Here is a 17,489-nt window from a genome sequence, read left to right on the forward strand (position 1 = left end):
CTCAGCATCCATCTCCCCATCTGAATCTTCCTCAGAAGATCCCCCATATAGCTCTCTAAGTCGCTTCCTGCGCAACTCCTCCAGTGAACCCTCATCACGAGGGTTTTTTCTTCCTCTTCGAATTCCATCCCCATCAACCATAATCCCCGAAGGCGCAGTCACAACAGAATGTTTGTACTTTATTATGAAAACGTATAGCTACTAATCTGATTTATTATAGTAGAGATAAGTGAGACCTGCAGGATTTTGCTCTGAAAATTCAATGTCTATAATAGATTAATTGGCTGTGGGGAAAATGTGACCAAGCACAATATCGATAAAGCTGTGTCGTTTTGTTTTTAAGGTGGGAAAATAGTATAAATATTTGACCAATACAGTCATATGCTGTCTTGCCCTTTTCTACATACAACCTCCAGTACCGTGGCCAAGGAATTGGGTGATACAGGTATATCTCAGCTAACCAAATAAATGTATTCCTGGGCTTTACTTTTTTAAAACAGAAACGTTAATACCAGGGATAGAAATAATATGAGAGAAATAGGGATATATTCATACAACACAAAAAAGAGCAGCATAACATGTTTCAATGAACTTGTGTTATTCAAAACTAACATACATACGTGATATTTAAAAAACCAATTTAGGTAAGCTTTGCATAAGTAAATACTAGAAATGCTTTGAATCTTCTAGAGACCACCTGGAAGCTTCTTTCAAAATGCATCTTGGAATTATTTTTCTTTCTTTCAAGAGCCTCCACGTTTCTTTGGCTTTGCATTTTGGTGGCAAAACATACAGATCTCTGCTTTTTTGATTTGTCAGGATAACTAGTGAGGCAGGTAAACCTGCTTTCCCCCTTTCTTTGTTATACTCTTTACATGTGCCCAGTGATTCTGGAGATAGCTGTTACCTTTCTTGTTGTATTTAATCACATGCCTCCTCAATCACCTAGAGGAGAACCGTATTATTTTCCATGTCCAGCTTTATTGCATTGCTTACTGCAGACACACTGCTACCATCCAGCACCGAAAATCTGTCTTTCACTAACCCTCCTTCATTATCCTCCCAATGCCAGTGCTGCAAAAAACCTGCCAGAAGATAATAAAAGGGTAACTGGGCTTGGCTCCTATAAAAAGGCTTTGTAAGAAGGAACTTCTTTGTCAAAGGCTTCTTAACTAGGGCATGCCTGTAATATTTTGACTGGGTGTTACTGTGTCTTGGAGGAACCTAGAGGAATTGGGAGGAATCGAGTTAAAGTCTGGAAAACATGTGTTTAAAAGCTGCCCTTCAATCCCGATTCTTCCTGAGAAACACGCACTTTTCCATGCCTGTGTAAACCTGTAGAAATAGAAAACATGAGTTCTCCTTCCCTCCTTTCTGTCCGAACTCCCTCCTGCCCCCCATTTCCCTCTCAACTTACCAGAGGAAGCTTTCCATGCAGGCCTTGGACCCTTTGCCTCTCTTCCTCCTCTCTGGAAGAACCAACAGGAAGTCTTGGAGGAGAAATCCCCCTCCCCTATCCAAAGCCCTCTTTCAGTTCTTCAGAGGGAGGGAGGGGAGGGGGAGTTTTCAGGCCTTGTTGGAGTCTTCTCCTGGTAAGTGCAGGGGAAATGGAGGGCAGGGAGGGGAAGGCTGGCAGTGCCAGTGCCCACCTCTGCTGATCTCAGATCCTGTGTGGCCTCCATCCTGTGAGGAAGTGGGATTTAAAATCCCAATTCCTCTTGGGATTTTGGCCTATTTGGAAGGACCCTATGACATATTTAGAGGATTCCAAATTCTTCTTTATGACTGCAGTGGGTGAAGAAATGGAAAGACATAAACTGAATCTTATTCCAATTCACAATAATGATATGTTTTATGTGAACCATAAGAGCAGTATCTGTACAGAAGATTAATTTCTTTCACAAGTAAAATAACATTGAACTTTGTGGACCCTTCAACTGCTGGGCAGTTAAATGCTTTTGCCTAAATCCTTTTCAAAAACTTCTCCAATATATATATTTAAAAACAAAGGTGTGGTAAATTGGCATAGCATAGAAATGTGAAACATATGAAGCTGCCTTATAATAACAGGTATCTCTAAACTAATAGTTTGAACTTTCAATGCTAGTGGCTTTTCATTGTTTCAGGCACAGGTTATTTTGAGCAGCAGTATCTGAAATCCTTCTGCATGTAAGGGATGTTTTTTGCCCAAACTTGAAAATGTTATTTCTATGTCCACGCAGGCTAGTGTATTCTGAAAGTTATCATCCCCTGAAATGCAGTAGTTATTCAACTAATTGGCGGCATTCTCTTGTTAAAGTCACTACAGTAGAGTCTTGCTTATCCAAGCTAAACGGGCCCAGCAGAAGTTTGGATAAGCGAATATCTTGGATAATAAGGAGGGATTACGGAAAAGCCTGCCGAAAGAGCCAGCGAGCAAGCGAGCGGGTGGATGGGGAGGGCCGCAAAAGCCTTCCCTGTTCACCCACTCGCTGGCTCGTCTCCTTCGTCAGGCCGAGCGCTGGTGCTGCCAGCGCCCGGCCTGCCGAAGGAGCCAGCGAGTGAGCAAGCGGGTGAACGGGTGAACTCGCTGGCTCGTCTCCTTCTCCACGCCAGCTCCGGTGCCTGGCGTGGTGAAGGAGCCAACGAGCAAGTGGGTGAACGGGGAGGGCCTTTGCGGCCCTCCTCCTTCACTCGCCCGCCCTCTGTGGCTCAGCCCCTTCGCCACGCCGGGGCCGGCAGCACCGGCGCTCGGCATGGCGAAGGAGCCAGCTAGCGAGCCTGCCCTTCGTCCCTCTCTCACCCGGCTGGGTTCCGGCAGGACCGGGATCTGGCGGGTGAGTGGGGGGAGAAATTTGGCTCGGATAGCCCAGATGCTCGGATGAGCGGTGCTCAAATGAGCAGGGCTTTACTGTATATATATTTGCAAGAGCAGGGTCCTGGGTACGGAAAATAACTTGGTGGGAAAAAGAGTTACCACTCCCTCCTCTAATGACAATATTGTAATCAAATTTGTATTCTCGAAAACTAAAAAATAAAAATGAAGATCTCATAGATCTCTCAGGTTTTTGTATGTAGCTTTGTCATTACAGACAGTCCCCAAGTTATGAACAAGATAGGTTCATAGAGGGAGAGGGAGAAAGTTTTGAATCACACAGGAAAAGGTGAACACCCCTGTGACGTTTACTTTTCTGTTTGTGCCACCTCACTTTCTGTCCCTGTGATAATTGGATTTTGAAAAATTTGTGTTGTTGTGGAAACAAGCATTGGTAATAAAGCTTCAGTTGAGACACTTTCCCCCCATGATAACTCTTTCAAGAGTGAATTTCCCTTCTTGGGGGATAGATGCTCTCACTTCCTGTTGTCTCATTCCCATTATTAACTATGATTCATTTCTAAGATGGATATTTGTAACTCGGGGACTGCCTGTACATGCAAAAGCTTGCAGTTGGTTGTATCTGAATTGTTTGACCAGCAGATGGTGCTCAAATCTTTGGTTACTGATAAATTTAAAGTAATTGGTCCTAAATTAGGAGAAGAGTGATAACTAGCTTCTGAAAACAACCACATGTTGACTTTTATTTATTTTTCTTTTTTGATGGAAATTACATTTGGATATATGGAAATTGAGATCCTTACATTCTGTACAGATGGGAATTTGGTGTTACTAGCATTGGAAATTTACTCGAAAGAAGTAGTTGCATAATTATGTCTGGAGGCTCTGTCGAACTGGCTACGTGCTAGTAGACTGAAGGTGAACCTGGCGAAGACTGAGATTCTTTGGCATGGCCGCTCGACTGGTCTGACCCATTTGCTACCCACCTTCGATGGTGCTGCCCTATCTCCTTCGCTTACCGTTAAGAGCCTGGGTGTCGTTTTGGATTTGCAGCTGACAATGGAAGCTCAGGTCGCTGCTGCTAGCAAACAGGCCTTTTTCCATCTACGACAAGCGAGGCAACTGGCACCCTATCTATCTGATGAGGCTCTGGCAACAGTCATCCATGCCATGGTCACATCTAAGCTGGACTATTGCAACGCCCTGTATGTTGGCCTTCCGATGTCCACGACCCTAAAGCTCCGTATTGTTCAGAATGCGGCAGCCAGGCTACTCACAAGAACACCCATGAAATGCCATATAACACCAGTGCTGCAGCATCTGCATTGGCTTCCAACTGATTACCGTGGTCTATATAAGATGCTAGTTCTGACCTTTAAAATTCTTTACAGCCAGGGCCCATCATACCTTAGGGACCGTCTCTCCTTCTCCCATCATCGGAGGTCGCAACGACCATCTCAACGCGACTTACTTTACATACCGGGTCCTAGAGAAGTGCACTTGGAAAGAACCAGACGCAGAGCTTTTTCTATTTCTGCCCCTGCCTTATGGAATGCCTTGCCACCCTATATGAGAGCCATGCGCGAGTTAGGGCCTTTTACCCTAGCACTTAAGACCTGGCTCTTTACTAGAGCTTTTAATCTATGTTAATTTTATCAATATTTGTATGTATGTATTTTATCCTTTACAATTTTATCTTGTAAATCGCCTAGAGCATCTTGGATGGAGGGCGATTAATAAGTAATTAGATGATGATGATGATGATGATGATGATGATGATGATGCATGGCACAGGAATGAGATCCATGTTAGTTAATCATGAAGATACACCTGCATCTCTCCTTTGGTTCTGAAACAACGCTGCCTTCTGTAGCAACAGGTGCCCATCTTGTTTTTGCCTTATACTGGCTTACATTAATGAATCTTGCTTGCCATAAATCCTTTTTAGAACAACTGTAAACTGCATCACAAATCTCCTCTGACTAAACTGTCAAAATTCTTTAGAATTAATATTGAAGAACTTCCAGCTTTCTCCTCCATTGGAGTTAAACAGTTGTTCAAGAAAAAAAATCCATCTTTATTTGAAATGATGGGATTTGTCTTTAGTCACTGAAAGATCCTACTTTATATAGTATTCTGTATACAACAGGACGTTTTGATTAAATACATTACACACTTCATTGTACTCCCTTTAAGAAACAAAATATTTATGGTTCTGCAATTGCAGTGTATGCCTACTGTCTTTTTGGATACAAGGTTTAATAACACCCTATCAGACCAAACATTCTATATCTGCAAGTCTGATGAAGTTGAGAATATCTCTCAATATTTATTAAGATGCTCACTGTATAATTCCTTAAGACACAAATTCTTTTCTGCTTTTAGTCTCTGTATGGAGAGAAAAAGCGGGATATGAATTATTATTATTATTATTATTATTATTATTATTATTATTATTATTATTATTATTATTTCCTATATCCTTTGCTGTCTGATAAAGAGATCCCCCTTGGAATTGATTTATTTATTGGTAACAGGAAACAATATTGTCATTACTATTCAGGTTGCTAATTTTACCTTGGTTGTTAGAAGGTTTGTCCCTAAAACCTTACAAAATTAACAGAGTAAATAAAATTCTGCCTTGTCTTTTAAGGTTTCCTGTACCTATGTTTTAAGCTGGCAGGAGGTTCAGCATGGTTTTTAGCCATGGAAAGAAAAGTCTTATTACAAAATGTTGAGTTACTTTTAATAATGTTAGCTTTTCTTTTCTAAAAGTATATAATATTCTAAGTTTAGCTTATATTCTGCCTTTTATATGTGTTAAATACAAAATTGTTATGAGCCATGATTATGAATTAAAACATTTTCAAAATTGTTTAGAGTTGGGTATGTAGACTTCTGAAAGTGTAAGTTGCTTTATAAATATTCTCGCTACACAAAGTATTATTATTGTTATTATTATTGTTATTAACTTCATTTATACCCCGCCTTTCTCCCCATGGGGACTCAAGGTGGCTAATAATCTACACTAGAAAAGGCTTAAAAGTACAATACAAAAGTTTAAAAAACAAATAGTAACAGTGTGGTAAAAAAGAATTTAAATACACTAAATTGACTTTTAAGACTCATATCCTGCCCAATCCCACCCAACCTCCCCAAAGCCTGCCCTATATCCTTCCCCAAGGGCCTGTTACCAGAAGGCCAGTAGGGATGGGGTCATCTTGGTCTCTCTTGGGAGGGGGTTTCACAGTCTGGGAGCAGCCACAAAAAAGGCCCTCTCCCGTATTTCCACCAAGCACACTTGAACGGGTGATGAGACCGAGAGAAGACCCTCTCCAGTAGATTATAGATGTCTCCCAGGGTCATAGAAAGATACTGTCCTTCAAGGTAACATATTTGGGGTAGGTTTGAAAGTTTTTAAGAAATGCTACTTCGTCTAATATAGCCAGTTGTTTTCATTTTTGATGCCAGTCTTCCTGTACACAGTGCAGGATAGTTGTAAACATTGCTTAATTACTTATAGGGTGTTACAGTACTACATGCATAAACAGATGTATTCTACCCAGAGTCTGAAAAATTAAAATGCTTCTGAAATGTTTACTCTGACCACTGCATCATGCCTTTACAATGTATAAAAGTGTGCTGCAGGGATTTAGCTTTTGGTTAGGACTCCCATGATGTTATGATTTAAATCCCTACTTGGCAGTGGTTGACTTTTGGCAAATCACACTGTCTCAGCCTCGCAGAAAGGAGGTGACAATACCTTTTGAACAAATCTGTGATAGGGTCATTGTAAGTGAGAAACGAAATGAAGGCAATGAGGTGTTCTTTTAGAAAAAAAATTAAAAAGTGGTATTTCAAATGCTTTATTATGTTTTTATTTTTCATTATTTTTGTAACCTGCTTACCAGTGTGAAAATACATATGTTTTAGAAATTAAGGAAATGAGTAGATGTGCTTTCTGTGTAATACATGAAGCACTTCACACAATAAAAGGTGTATATTTAATTTTTGGAAACTGGAGACTTCCTGAAGTCGTCTCCTGCCCCTGATTCCATAATAGTTTGGCCAAAAGTTAAAGTATATGTGGCTAATTAAGTGTTTTTATATATGTTGGTGCTGCACAAAAGAAGTGAAAGCTAGTTCTAGGTTTAGATTCTTAGCTGGGTTACTATCCAATACTGATATTCCCAATCCTTATTCATGGAATCATAGAGTTCATGGGCCATCCAGTTCAACCCCCTGGTAAGAAGCAGGAAATCTCATTCAAAGCACCCCCAACAGATGGCCATTCAGCCTCTGCTTAAAAGCCTCCAAAGAAGGAGACTCCACCACACTTCGGGGCAGAGAGTTTCACTGCTGAACAGCTGTCACAGTTAGGAAGTTCTTCCTGACGTTCAGGTCGAATCTCCTTTCCTGTAGTTTGAAGCCATTATTCCACGTCCTAGTCTCCAGAGCAGCAGGAAACAAGCTTGCTCCCTCCTCCCTATGACTTCCCCTTACATATTTATACATGGCTATCATGCCACCTCTCAGCCTTCTCTTCTGCAGGCTAAACATGCCCAACTCCTTAAGCTGCTCCTCATAGGGCTTGATCATTTTAGTCGCCTTCCTCTGGACACATTCCAGCTTGTCAACATCTTCCTTCAATTGCGGTGCCCTGAATTGGACATAGTATTCCAGGTGTGGTCTGACAACAGCAGAATAGAGGGGTAGCATGACTGGATCTAGACACTAGACTCCTATTTAGGCAGGTCAAAATCCCATTGACTTTTTTAGCCGCTGCATCGCATTGTTGGTTCATGTTTAACTTGTTGCCCTCAAGGACTCCAAGATCTTTTTCACCTGTACTGCTGTCAAGCCAGGCATCCCCCATTTTGTATCTTTTTCTCCAACCCTTATCTTTTTCTCCAAGTGGGCATTTAGGCAAGCTAATTGCTGATTTTTTTCATACATAATGGCATGTAAATGCAAATGTATTGGATTTTTCAGAACTTGTATTGGACACAAAATATATCTAGATGATATTATGTGACTTGTGCATACTTAAAAACCTCCATTTAGAAAAAAAGTTTCTTTCTTCCTTCTTTGATTTCCAACTTTACAACATCTGTACTAAATTGTAAGAGAGTGTGTGACTTAACCTTTCTCTAGAGTCAACAGGATTGCCTCCAGGCTTGAGAATTATAATCTCTGTTTACTCTCATAGACAATTTTGGACTTAAATGTTCATACTGATTTCTAGTCACAACTAAGAAAGCTGGAAACAGTGCTGATTTTTGAACTTATTAAATGATGGATATGTGTTCCTATTTTCGACAGGCAGTATTACCCCAACAGTGCAGTTGAATGGTCTTGCTATGAAAAGAGGAGAGCCTGCCATCTATCGGCCACTAGATCAAAAACCAGCTCCAAATTACAACTTTCGAGGCATGTACAATCAGAGGTTTGTGAATTTTCCAGTGATTCTTCAGTTGCTGTCACTCCTGTGCCATACCAGAAATTGCCATAAGCCAGATTTTAGTGTCTCATTTCTATATGTTGCCTTTAATTATTTGATATCTTATCTGCTTCAAGCGTGCTCTGGATTCTGGAATTTCTTTTTCCTTCTGGATGAGATTGAGAAACTGCATCTGGAAAGTTAGCAGGAAACGGAACTATTCTTCCTTCCCAGTAGATATTCATGGCATTCTTCAGTTTGCAGATGTTGTTACTCGATAGCATTTGGCTTATTAATAATAATAATAATAAAAAATCATTCTAAATTTTACAAACCTCCTATTTAAGACATTCCTAGGAGTTGATATGATCTCCCAACAGCTGTTGTGAGCGAATAGCGAAGCTTTCATTTTCCTATTCTGACTGCTCTTTTCAAATGTTGAACCACTGCAGGATTTTGTGAAAGTAACTTATTCCATTTAGGTATCTCCCTGCCTTGAGGAGATAACTTCTGTTGTCTTTGCCAGTCAAAGGAAGCCAGATATTGTTAACATCCATCTGATTTTGCAATTTGGTAATCTAAAGAATAATTGTCAAACCTCGTTGCCATCTTTTTAACCATCAACATTGCATAGACCCAGAAAACCTGGGATGCTCTCAAACTGTAACTACATTTTTAAAAAGTCTCATGCAGTGGTCCTTAAGGCTATGGGGAAACTGCTTTAGGAATGTTCAACTGACTGATCGCCTGCTTCTTATGGTTGGTGTTCAGGCTATCTAAAGGAGTGTATATATTCCTATTTGAGCATGTGTAAGCTCTAGCGGGACTTCTCTTGGTCCTCTGTCCTACTAAGGAAAAGGCAGGATAAAGCTATTGTTATAATTATCTGTCTTATCTGTACAATGTCTAGAACCTCAATAGTGTTGTCCTCATGAAATATTGAAATGTAATTTTTTCTTTAAAAAATCCATGTCATGCTATATTTTCCCTTTCCTTTTTATAATGCTACTTCAGAACCAAAACAGCAGTTCTTAACTATACTGATACAGTAGAACCCCGGTAGTCCGAGTTAAACCGGCGGACCTCAACTCGATCAACCGGATAACTCGGATTACCAGGCGGGACGCAGGCTGGATCGGGAGGCGCTGCAAATGCCTCCCGATCCAGCCCTCGTCCCAACCGTGGTGAGGCCTCTCCATGGGGACGAAGGCTGGATCGGGAGGCGCTGCAAACACCTCCCGATCCAGTCCTCATCCGCATGGAGATGCCTCTCCATGGGGACGAGGACTGGATTGGGAGGCGTTTGCAGAGCCTCCCGATCCAGCCCTCGTCCCCACGGAGAGGCCTCCCCGCGGTTGGGAGCACCCCCGCAACGAAGGGGCTCTCCCTCCCTTTGGCGGAGGCCTGGAGCCAGGGAAGTGACTCCCGCTTCCCTGGCTCCAAGCCTTTGCCAAAGTAAGAAAGCCCCTTCGTTCGGCAGGTGGGTGAACGGAGAGGGCCGCAAAAGCCCTCCCCATTCACCCACCCACCCACCCACCCGCCCGTGCCTCGGCTCCTTCGTCACGCTGGGGCGGCAACACTGGTGCCCGGCGTGGCAAAGGAGTCGGACGTGCGTGTTGCTAGGTAGTTAGCAAGCTACCTAGCAACATGCACGGGGCGCTCGCCCCTTGGGAGGTGCCCCCTGCGTGTTGCTAGGTAGCTTACTATCTACCTAGCAACACACAGGGGCCACCTCCCAAGGGGCGAGCGCCTTGTGCATGTTGCTAGGTAGCTTGCTATCTTCCTAGCAACACGCACGCCAGTGAGCAGGTGAATGGGGAGGGCCTTTGCGGCGGGGCTCGAACGAGCGGGGTTTTACTGTATATGTTTTTACCCAAACAGTTAATCACCTAATGTTTATGTTGGTTAATCCACTGAATTAAAAGAATTGAAATGTTATAATAGTGATGTAATGATAAATCTTGACATTACTCTCAAAGAGAGGCGGGCAAATTATTATTATTATTATTATTATTATTATTATTATTATTATTATTATTATTATTATTATCTGTATTTACTCGAGTCTAATGCCCCATCGAATCTAATGTGCATGTCAATTTTCAAAATACTGGAACCAAAAATAGTATTTGCTGGTGAATGTAATGTGCAGCGGCAAAAAGTACACTCTTTGTAATTTGGCCCAAAAAGGTGCGCATCACAGTAGTTGCCTGTTTATGATTTCTTCTTTAAAAACAAAAGTGTTAGAACACCAAAGCTTTCAGTAATGGAAAAGAAAATCTTGGGTGCATCTATGCTGTAGAATGAATCCACTTTAAGTGTCCTGGCTCAGTTCTATGGGAGATGCAGTTTGACATCATGGGTGCTGCCAAAGAATACTTATGCCTCACTAAACTACAAATCCCAGCATTTCATAACATAGAGCCATACGAATTAAATTAGAAGTTATTTCACTCAAATAGGAACTCCAGTTGCTCCTGAGTAGCTTTCCCTTTTTCTTTGGCTCAATACGTACTGTATTACATGAATCTGATGTACACCCTAATTTTGGGGAGGTAATTTAGCCAAAAAGGTGAGCATTAGATTTGAGTAAATACAGTATTATTATTATCAAAATTAGCCTGTGTGGCCGTTATTCCAAAGAAAATCTATAGTTATGCTTACAGGTGAGATACACACACACACACACACACACACACACACACACACACGTTTCCCTGAAAATAAGACATCCCCTGAAAATATGACCTAGAAGAGGTTTTGCTGTATTGCCAAATATAAGACATCCCCCAAAAGTAAGACCTAGGAGGAGGGAGCTGCTGCCACCAAGGAAGGCGGTGGCTCCTCGGCGATGGCGGCTCCGTCCTCCTAAGCAGCAGCTTCTTTGGCAGTGTTGGCTCCTCCTCAGCAGTGGCTTCATTGGTGGTGGTGGTGGTGGTGGCTTCTTCCTCCTCGGTGGTGGCTTCCCCGATGGCAGCAGCTCCCTCCTCTGAGGAAGGTGGCAGCTTCCTCCTCCTCCACCGAGGAAGGTGCGTGCAGTGCGAAGGAGAAGGAAGGTTCCCTCCTCCTTCGTGCTGCATGAAGAAGGAGAAGGAAGGTGCGTGCGCCACGAAAAAGGATTCCCATTTATATATATCTTCTATTTAATGAAGTGCTTCTTTGGTATTCACTAGGCATTGGTTCCATACCATGAATGCTCATGTCCCATTATATGGCATACTAAAATTTTGTCAATTTGGAATTCGTTTTTCATATTTTTCAAGTAATGGATGGTTGAATCTGTGGATTCATAATCTATGGATACGGAGTGACAACTACTGTCATAATTTCATAATCTCAGCAATAGTTTGGCTGCAGTGTTCCTTTCTTTATATTATTTTTTCTTAAGCACTTTTAATGACTGTAACTATTGTATATGTAACTAGACAGACTATAATAGCTTGAAACTCAAAACATTTTCCTAACCTTGGCCCCTGCCACACAGCTGTATAAAATCCACATTGAACTAGATTATATGGCAGTGTGGACTCAGATAACCCAGTTCAAAGCAGATATTGTGGATTAGCTGCCTAATCCAACTATCTTGGATTATATGGCTGTGTGGAAGTGCCCATTGTCTCACTTTAAAATGATCTGTGTGCTTAACATATGCTATTGATTGGTTCATGCAAGGATCTCTTCTGCTTCACCCCTCTGCCTAAGCTGTGATTTCTTTTCTTTCCCTTTTCCCTCAATCCATTTTCTTTTCAACATCAGATTCACTGAAACTGAACCTGCCAAGCAGTGCACAATGTCAGCATTGCCAGATTTCTTTCAGTAAATTTATGGAGTTAACAAAATAAAGGATTCAGATAACTTCTTTTGGAGAGGAAGTAAGACAAAATGAGATGAATATAGGATCACAAGTTGGGGAACAAGGCATGCAGCGATGATAACCCTAAAGAGAGAGATAAGGCTAAGATCTAGGATAGGCAAGATTAGAACCAAAGCTTACACCTATGGAATCCAAGAACAGGTATTATAGAAAAAACAATACAACATTAGAATTCAGATCAGCTGTGGAGGTAAACTAAGATGATTGTATGGCATAGTGAAATGTTGTTTTCTTAAAGGACACAGTCTGAAATTGATGCCTTTAACTGCAGGAGGAGCACTGCAGATTAGTCACAGGGTTAAATCGATCTGAATGCCTGTTATAACAGCAAATTCTGATGGTTTTGACTACTAAAACCATCAGAATTTGGCTGCTGGTTGAAGTCTTTCCACTCCATAAATTTTTTCGACTGATCTCAACTCTGGAAAATTATGATGGGAAAAGAAAGGAAGTAAATTTCTTAAGCCTAGTGGTGTCATCTCAAGTTATCCATCTTTAGAAGACTGTCAACACTGAATCAGAATGTAAAGTGCATTAATAGTGTTTAATTTATCTGCACAGCACCTCTTACTTGCCACCACCATCCGCCCCCTCCACACTCATTCTCTCTCACACACATTGTTTTAATGGAATTGCTGAGTACAGCTGTGCTGGTGCTTGTTTCTAGGAAAGGAAAAGGAGGAAAGTCAGCCCATTTCCTGTGACTTTTTAAAAGCTGGAACATCTGTTTCAGAAAGCTGTCCCTGGAGCCCAGTGGCAAGGGAGCCTGCAGGTGATGTCTTGTGCCTTTGCCAGTAGTTATCACTTCAGATGATGGTGATTAGCAACAGGGCTACAACACAAAACAACACAAAACTTTTCTGTGTGACTCCTGCAAGAAAGGGCAGACATTCATGCATGTAATACATTTTTGACAAAGAAATGTTATATTCTGAAGAATAGACTGGAGTAGGAGAGAAAGAAAACAAAAAGCGGCCCGGAAGCTATGGCAGTATTTACCCTGACCATTTAATGCAGTTCAAATTTTGCTACAAACTGGGGCAGCCAGACAACAAGCTCCCACAAAAGTGCCTGAAAGAAAGCCCTTAATGTGCATCGGTTCTCTGTGGTTTATGTAATCACCATTTAGGCTTTAAACTGGTGCTATCTCCACAGTGAAGTCACTTTCTTTAATAGTGGTTATAAAATGCATGAAAAGGTCTATGTAGATATCCCATGTATGCAGCCCCCAAGCTGTTTTTGTGGCCTTTCATCATGTAGACTCCCCAGATCACTCTTTTTCTGCACCCCCAAAGAGAATTGTTTCTCCTGGAAGCCTCCAGAAGAGTCTGTTTGCCTTTCAAATAGGCTGGAGCTCTCCTCACACTGTTTAATTTGATCCCTGTTTTTCAGAACAAGAAACTGACTTCTGTGCACTTCTGGGTATTCCCTGCCTATGAAATCATTAATGAAATGGCACCCATCAACACAACAGGAAGAGGGCAGATTCTTCTACCCTTTGTAGCCCTCTTCAATTTTTCCACAATACTGGAGAACTCTAGGCCAGAGGGCAGGCAGGATGAGGATAGGAGTGGAGGATTACTTCATAGCCAAAGGTCTAATTGTATGGCATTGAATTCTATCCTAGATATCAATGGCTAAAACCTTTCTGTAGTTTAGAATGCTTTGCCTTATTGCTGCATGCTGCTTTTTCAAGGCCATTAAGTAATATACGAATAGCAGACCATCCCCTCTGATAAACGTTTATACATCCCAGACGCTATCTATCTTTACTGTAAGAATAAGTAATGTATGCCCTACCTCCAGGGGGGGCCAACTTTCCAGTAGATTAATAAAATATATGGCATTATGTAATATATTTTAAATCATCTGAATAGTTTGTTTGACCGGGATTGTTAATAATGATAAATGCAGTACTGGATTAGATGGAGGCACTTCATTCCTTTTGTTTACCTCATTAATTTGTTGGAAAATAGACAATGTTCTTTTCAGTATAAGAAAAAGACACTACAATTCGAAATGCAACACTATTTATGTTCTTCTGATGTAATGAGTGTTTAGGAAACATTGTTTCTTTCCTCTCAGCCTGCTGTTAAGGTTGTTATGTAATGTAGTATTAGCAGAAACAAATCTGAGGCTTTTATAATCTGTATTCTGGCTTTCAGTTTTGCATAGGGAACTCCAGCATTTCTTGCCTTAGAATACATTACCAAAATCTTTTTTGTAATGCAAGACAGATTTACCTAGAAGGAAGTGGTTTGTCAAATGTTCTGGTGCCAGCAATGTTTTATTTTGTAAATAAAAACTTCTTTTTTCTAAGCTATTTTCCCAATGGAGGGGTTAGCATTGGGACTGCCGTTTCCACAGGACTTTGTTTTGGACATCCTCAGGTCTCAGCACCTGAGGATACAGCATACATGTCTTCGTTGATGGTGTCCATCCATCTTTTTTTTGGTCGCTCACGTGATCTTTGTGCTTCAATCTCCAAATATAGTGCTGTTTGTACTACTGATGTTGGTTCTTTTCTCATGACATGGCCGTACCACCACTGGCAAAAACCCGACCCACCTCCTATGGTGCCAGCTGGATAACCAACTAGTGGCGGGCAACGGTCTGCAGTGAAAGGCGGTGCAATGCGCCAACTGCAGTGCAGTCACATCAATCATGAAACGCTTTGTAGATAAAAACCAAAACCATAAATTGAGTTTGGAAGCAAATAGGAATCCAGTGCAGTGATATAAAGTCTCTGAAATAGACACCTAGCTATAGTCTGTCTGCCACATTTTGCACTAGTTGTGGCTTTCAGACTTGTTCAAGGTCAGCCCCCTGTAGAGTGCATTATAGTAGGTAATACACTCATCAGCTATGGACCAAGCCTGCCCTCTTTAGGAAAGGAACCAAAGGAACACTACAACACTTAGAACTTTTACAGCTAGCATGACCAATAGCCATGCTGGGATATTCTGGACGTTAGTGTCGATAACATAAACATTTTCCAGGCTCTACTATTCTTAGGTTCTAAGGCAGACATAAGCAACCATTTCTACATTGCCGAAGTGAGATATCATGAGTCATGGTTTTGACCTTATTACAGCTAGACACATATAGCCAAACGACAAGATGGAAACAAATGGCTTTTCCAGGCAATTGATTTTTCCTTGTTAAAAATAGGCTCATTTTTATTTTTGGGATAGTCTTTCTGCTTTCTAGTTAAAATCTGATTTAAAATGCAATTCCATAAAATTAAACCAGATGAAATATTAACAACAGACAGTGTTCAGTGAGAAAAGCAAAAAAAAAGTAATATTTCATGCAGCAATAGTTTCTTTGGAGAATATTGTTGAATGGTTATTGCATTGTTGAGGCAACCTGTGAATATAAAGACAAAATGGGCTTAAAATTCAGAAGCATATATGTAAAAGACAAGCTCCACATTTGATTGCATAACCACTGAAACTGAAATGCTAAGAACAATTCTGTCTATGGTGTTTTGACAGGTTAATTTATGCAGATACTGCAGTCATCAGTAGAAATACTCATGTAAGTGTACAAATTTAGATCTACTGAATGGTATGCCTTGATGGAGAAGTTACTAGTGAGATATTTTGGCAGGCCTATAATTAGATAACTGAATTTTTGGATGTAGCCACTTCTCTTTCAGGAATATCCTCTTAGAAGTGTGATGTGCCAACAAATTACTACAAATCTAGTGTGTTGTTGGTATGTCCTCACAAGTACATCAGTGTAGTATTTTGTAGCACTGTGTAAAATGCAGTTGTTCTTCTGTTGCTGTTTTGGTCACATGCAGTAGACCCTCTTCAGGGTAACCAGGTGGAGGCAGTAGAGGATAAGTCCAGCTGGGCTTCGTTAGTTGTGAGATATAAGTAGGTGCAACACAATAGATCTGAATCTCAATCTGAGTTGTGAGTGCCCAAGCCAGGAATTATTCAAGGCGTATTGGGAAGACTATGGAACACTGAAAATACAAAGACAAGAATTATGAAACTTAGGTGATTTCTAAAATGCGCAAAATTATGAAAGGATGACATACGTGAAGGGTTTTCTTTGTTAGTACAGCTTTAGGTCTGAAGGTTCATAGGTACCTTTAAAATTTATCTTTACATAGTTTAAAAAAAATAGCACGCACACATGCACATATATATCTATTAGGGTAGGCAACTTGATCTTCAGCCAGCAGTACCAATAGTAAGGGGCTGTGGGAATTGTAATCCAAAACCTCTGGAAGGCAGAAGATTGATTGACTCTTACAAATCATAGATTTAGATTTCTGCGGTCTGAGAATGATTTTTCTTCTTTTCAAAAGTATGATGAACTGCCTTTCAGGTTACTTTCAAAATCCTCTAAATTAAAGCGATCTTAAATATCTAGGTTAGATGATTATGCAAGTGCAGCAGTTCTCTGTAACAGTGCGGTTGAGTATCCTCTTATTCAAGGATCCTCTTATATGTGAGAACAGAAGGCGAATCACACAGATTGATTATGGCTTCTGTGGTAAAACTAGAGCTGAATAAGTTTTTTACTTTTCTACTCCCAGCCTCAGTTGGGGGACTTGGTAGTAGTAGTTTTTCTGAGTAAAACTGATATTTGCATAGGCAGAATAAAAATAAATGTTGAGGTTAGAACTTCTGGTAATTGGAGAACTGTTTTAAAAGAAGATTACCAGGTTCTATAGCCACTTCCCTGCTGTTGGCAGGTAGAGTGCAGGGAGCCAGTACATCCTTTGAGTTTTCCTGGAGCAGACTTAAGCTCTTGCCTTTGCCCATTCACCACTGCCATCACCCATTTCAGGGACCTCCTGTTGTGAATACTTGGTGGCCTTGCTGTCCTGCGCCAGAAATGCATTGACTTTTTGAGGAGCTTAATCACCCCATTGCCTCTGCCATCCATAACCAACATGACTCTGTTTAACCAACATGACCATTTTTATTGTTGCCACCCACTGCAGGACTGGCCAACAGGAGGGAGCTGATGACCATCACCTGACCCTCCTATTTCACCTCCCTTCAGCTTCCAACCTTAGCATCACCTCTATAAGTCACCAATTTTTGATGGTCCTACCAGTCCTTCAGATTCTCTCTCTGATCAAAAGAGTTTCCTGAGCAAATCCCTCAGTTTAACAATCTCAGTGAATAAGAGTTTCAAAGTTTGAATTTGGTCAAGTGCCTCCCTATTTTTGCCACATTTCCTGCTAGTAAGAATGTTGAAGGCGAAAGGGGGACAGGGTGGATGTTGAAAAGAGAGAAAATAATACACCACTGTGATGTCTCATGGGCCATGTAGTCCCGTTCCCAGTACTATTGTGGCAGACGAAGAGGAAAACTTTGGTTTCCCACCGTTTC

General features: G+C 41.1%; 1 protein-coding gene across 8 annotated transcripts in view; it reads left to right on the top strand.

Moving 5' to 3' along the window:
- Positions 1 to 17,489, top strand: part of stau2 (staufen double-stranded RNA binding protein 2) — a 200,501-nt gene that overhangs the window by 18,066 nt on the left and 164,946 nt on the right. For all 8 annotated transcript variants that reach the window (XR_010005706.1, XR_010005707.1, XM_062979336.1 and 5 more), the window contains exon 5: positions 8,138 to 8,261. Coding sequence is in view for 6 of the 8 variants with exons in the window: in XM_062979336.1 (XP_062835406.1) it covers positions 8,138 to 8,261 (124 nt within the window). In the remaining 2 variants the exon portion in view is untranslated. The remainder of the gene's footprint in view (positions 1 to 8,137; positions 8,262 to 17,489) is intronic.

This window comes from Anolis carolinensis, chromosome 4 (assembly GCF_035594765.1).
Source record: "Anolis carolinensis isolate JA03-04 chromosome 4, rAnoCar3.1.pri, whole genome shotgun sequence".
Taxonomy (NCBI): domain Eukaryota; kingdom Metazoa; phylum Chordata; class Lepidosauria; order Squamata; family Dactyloidae; genus Anolis; species Anolis carolinensis.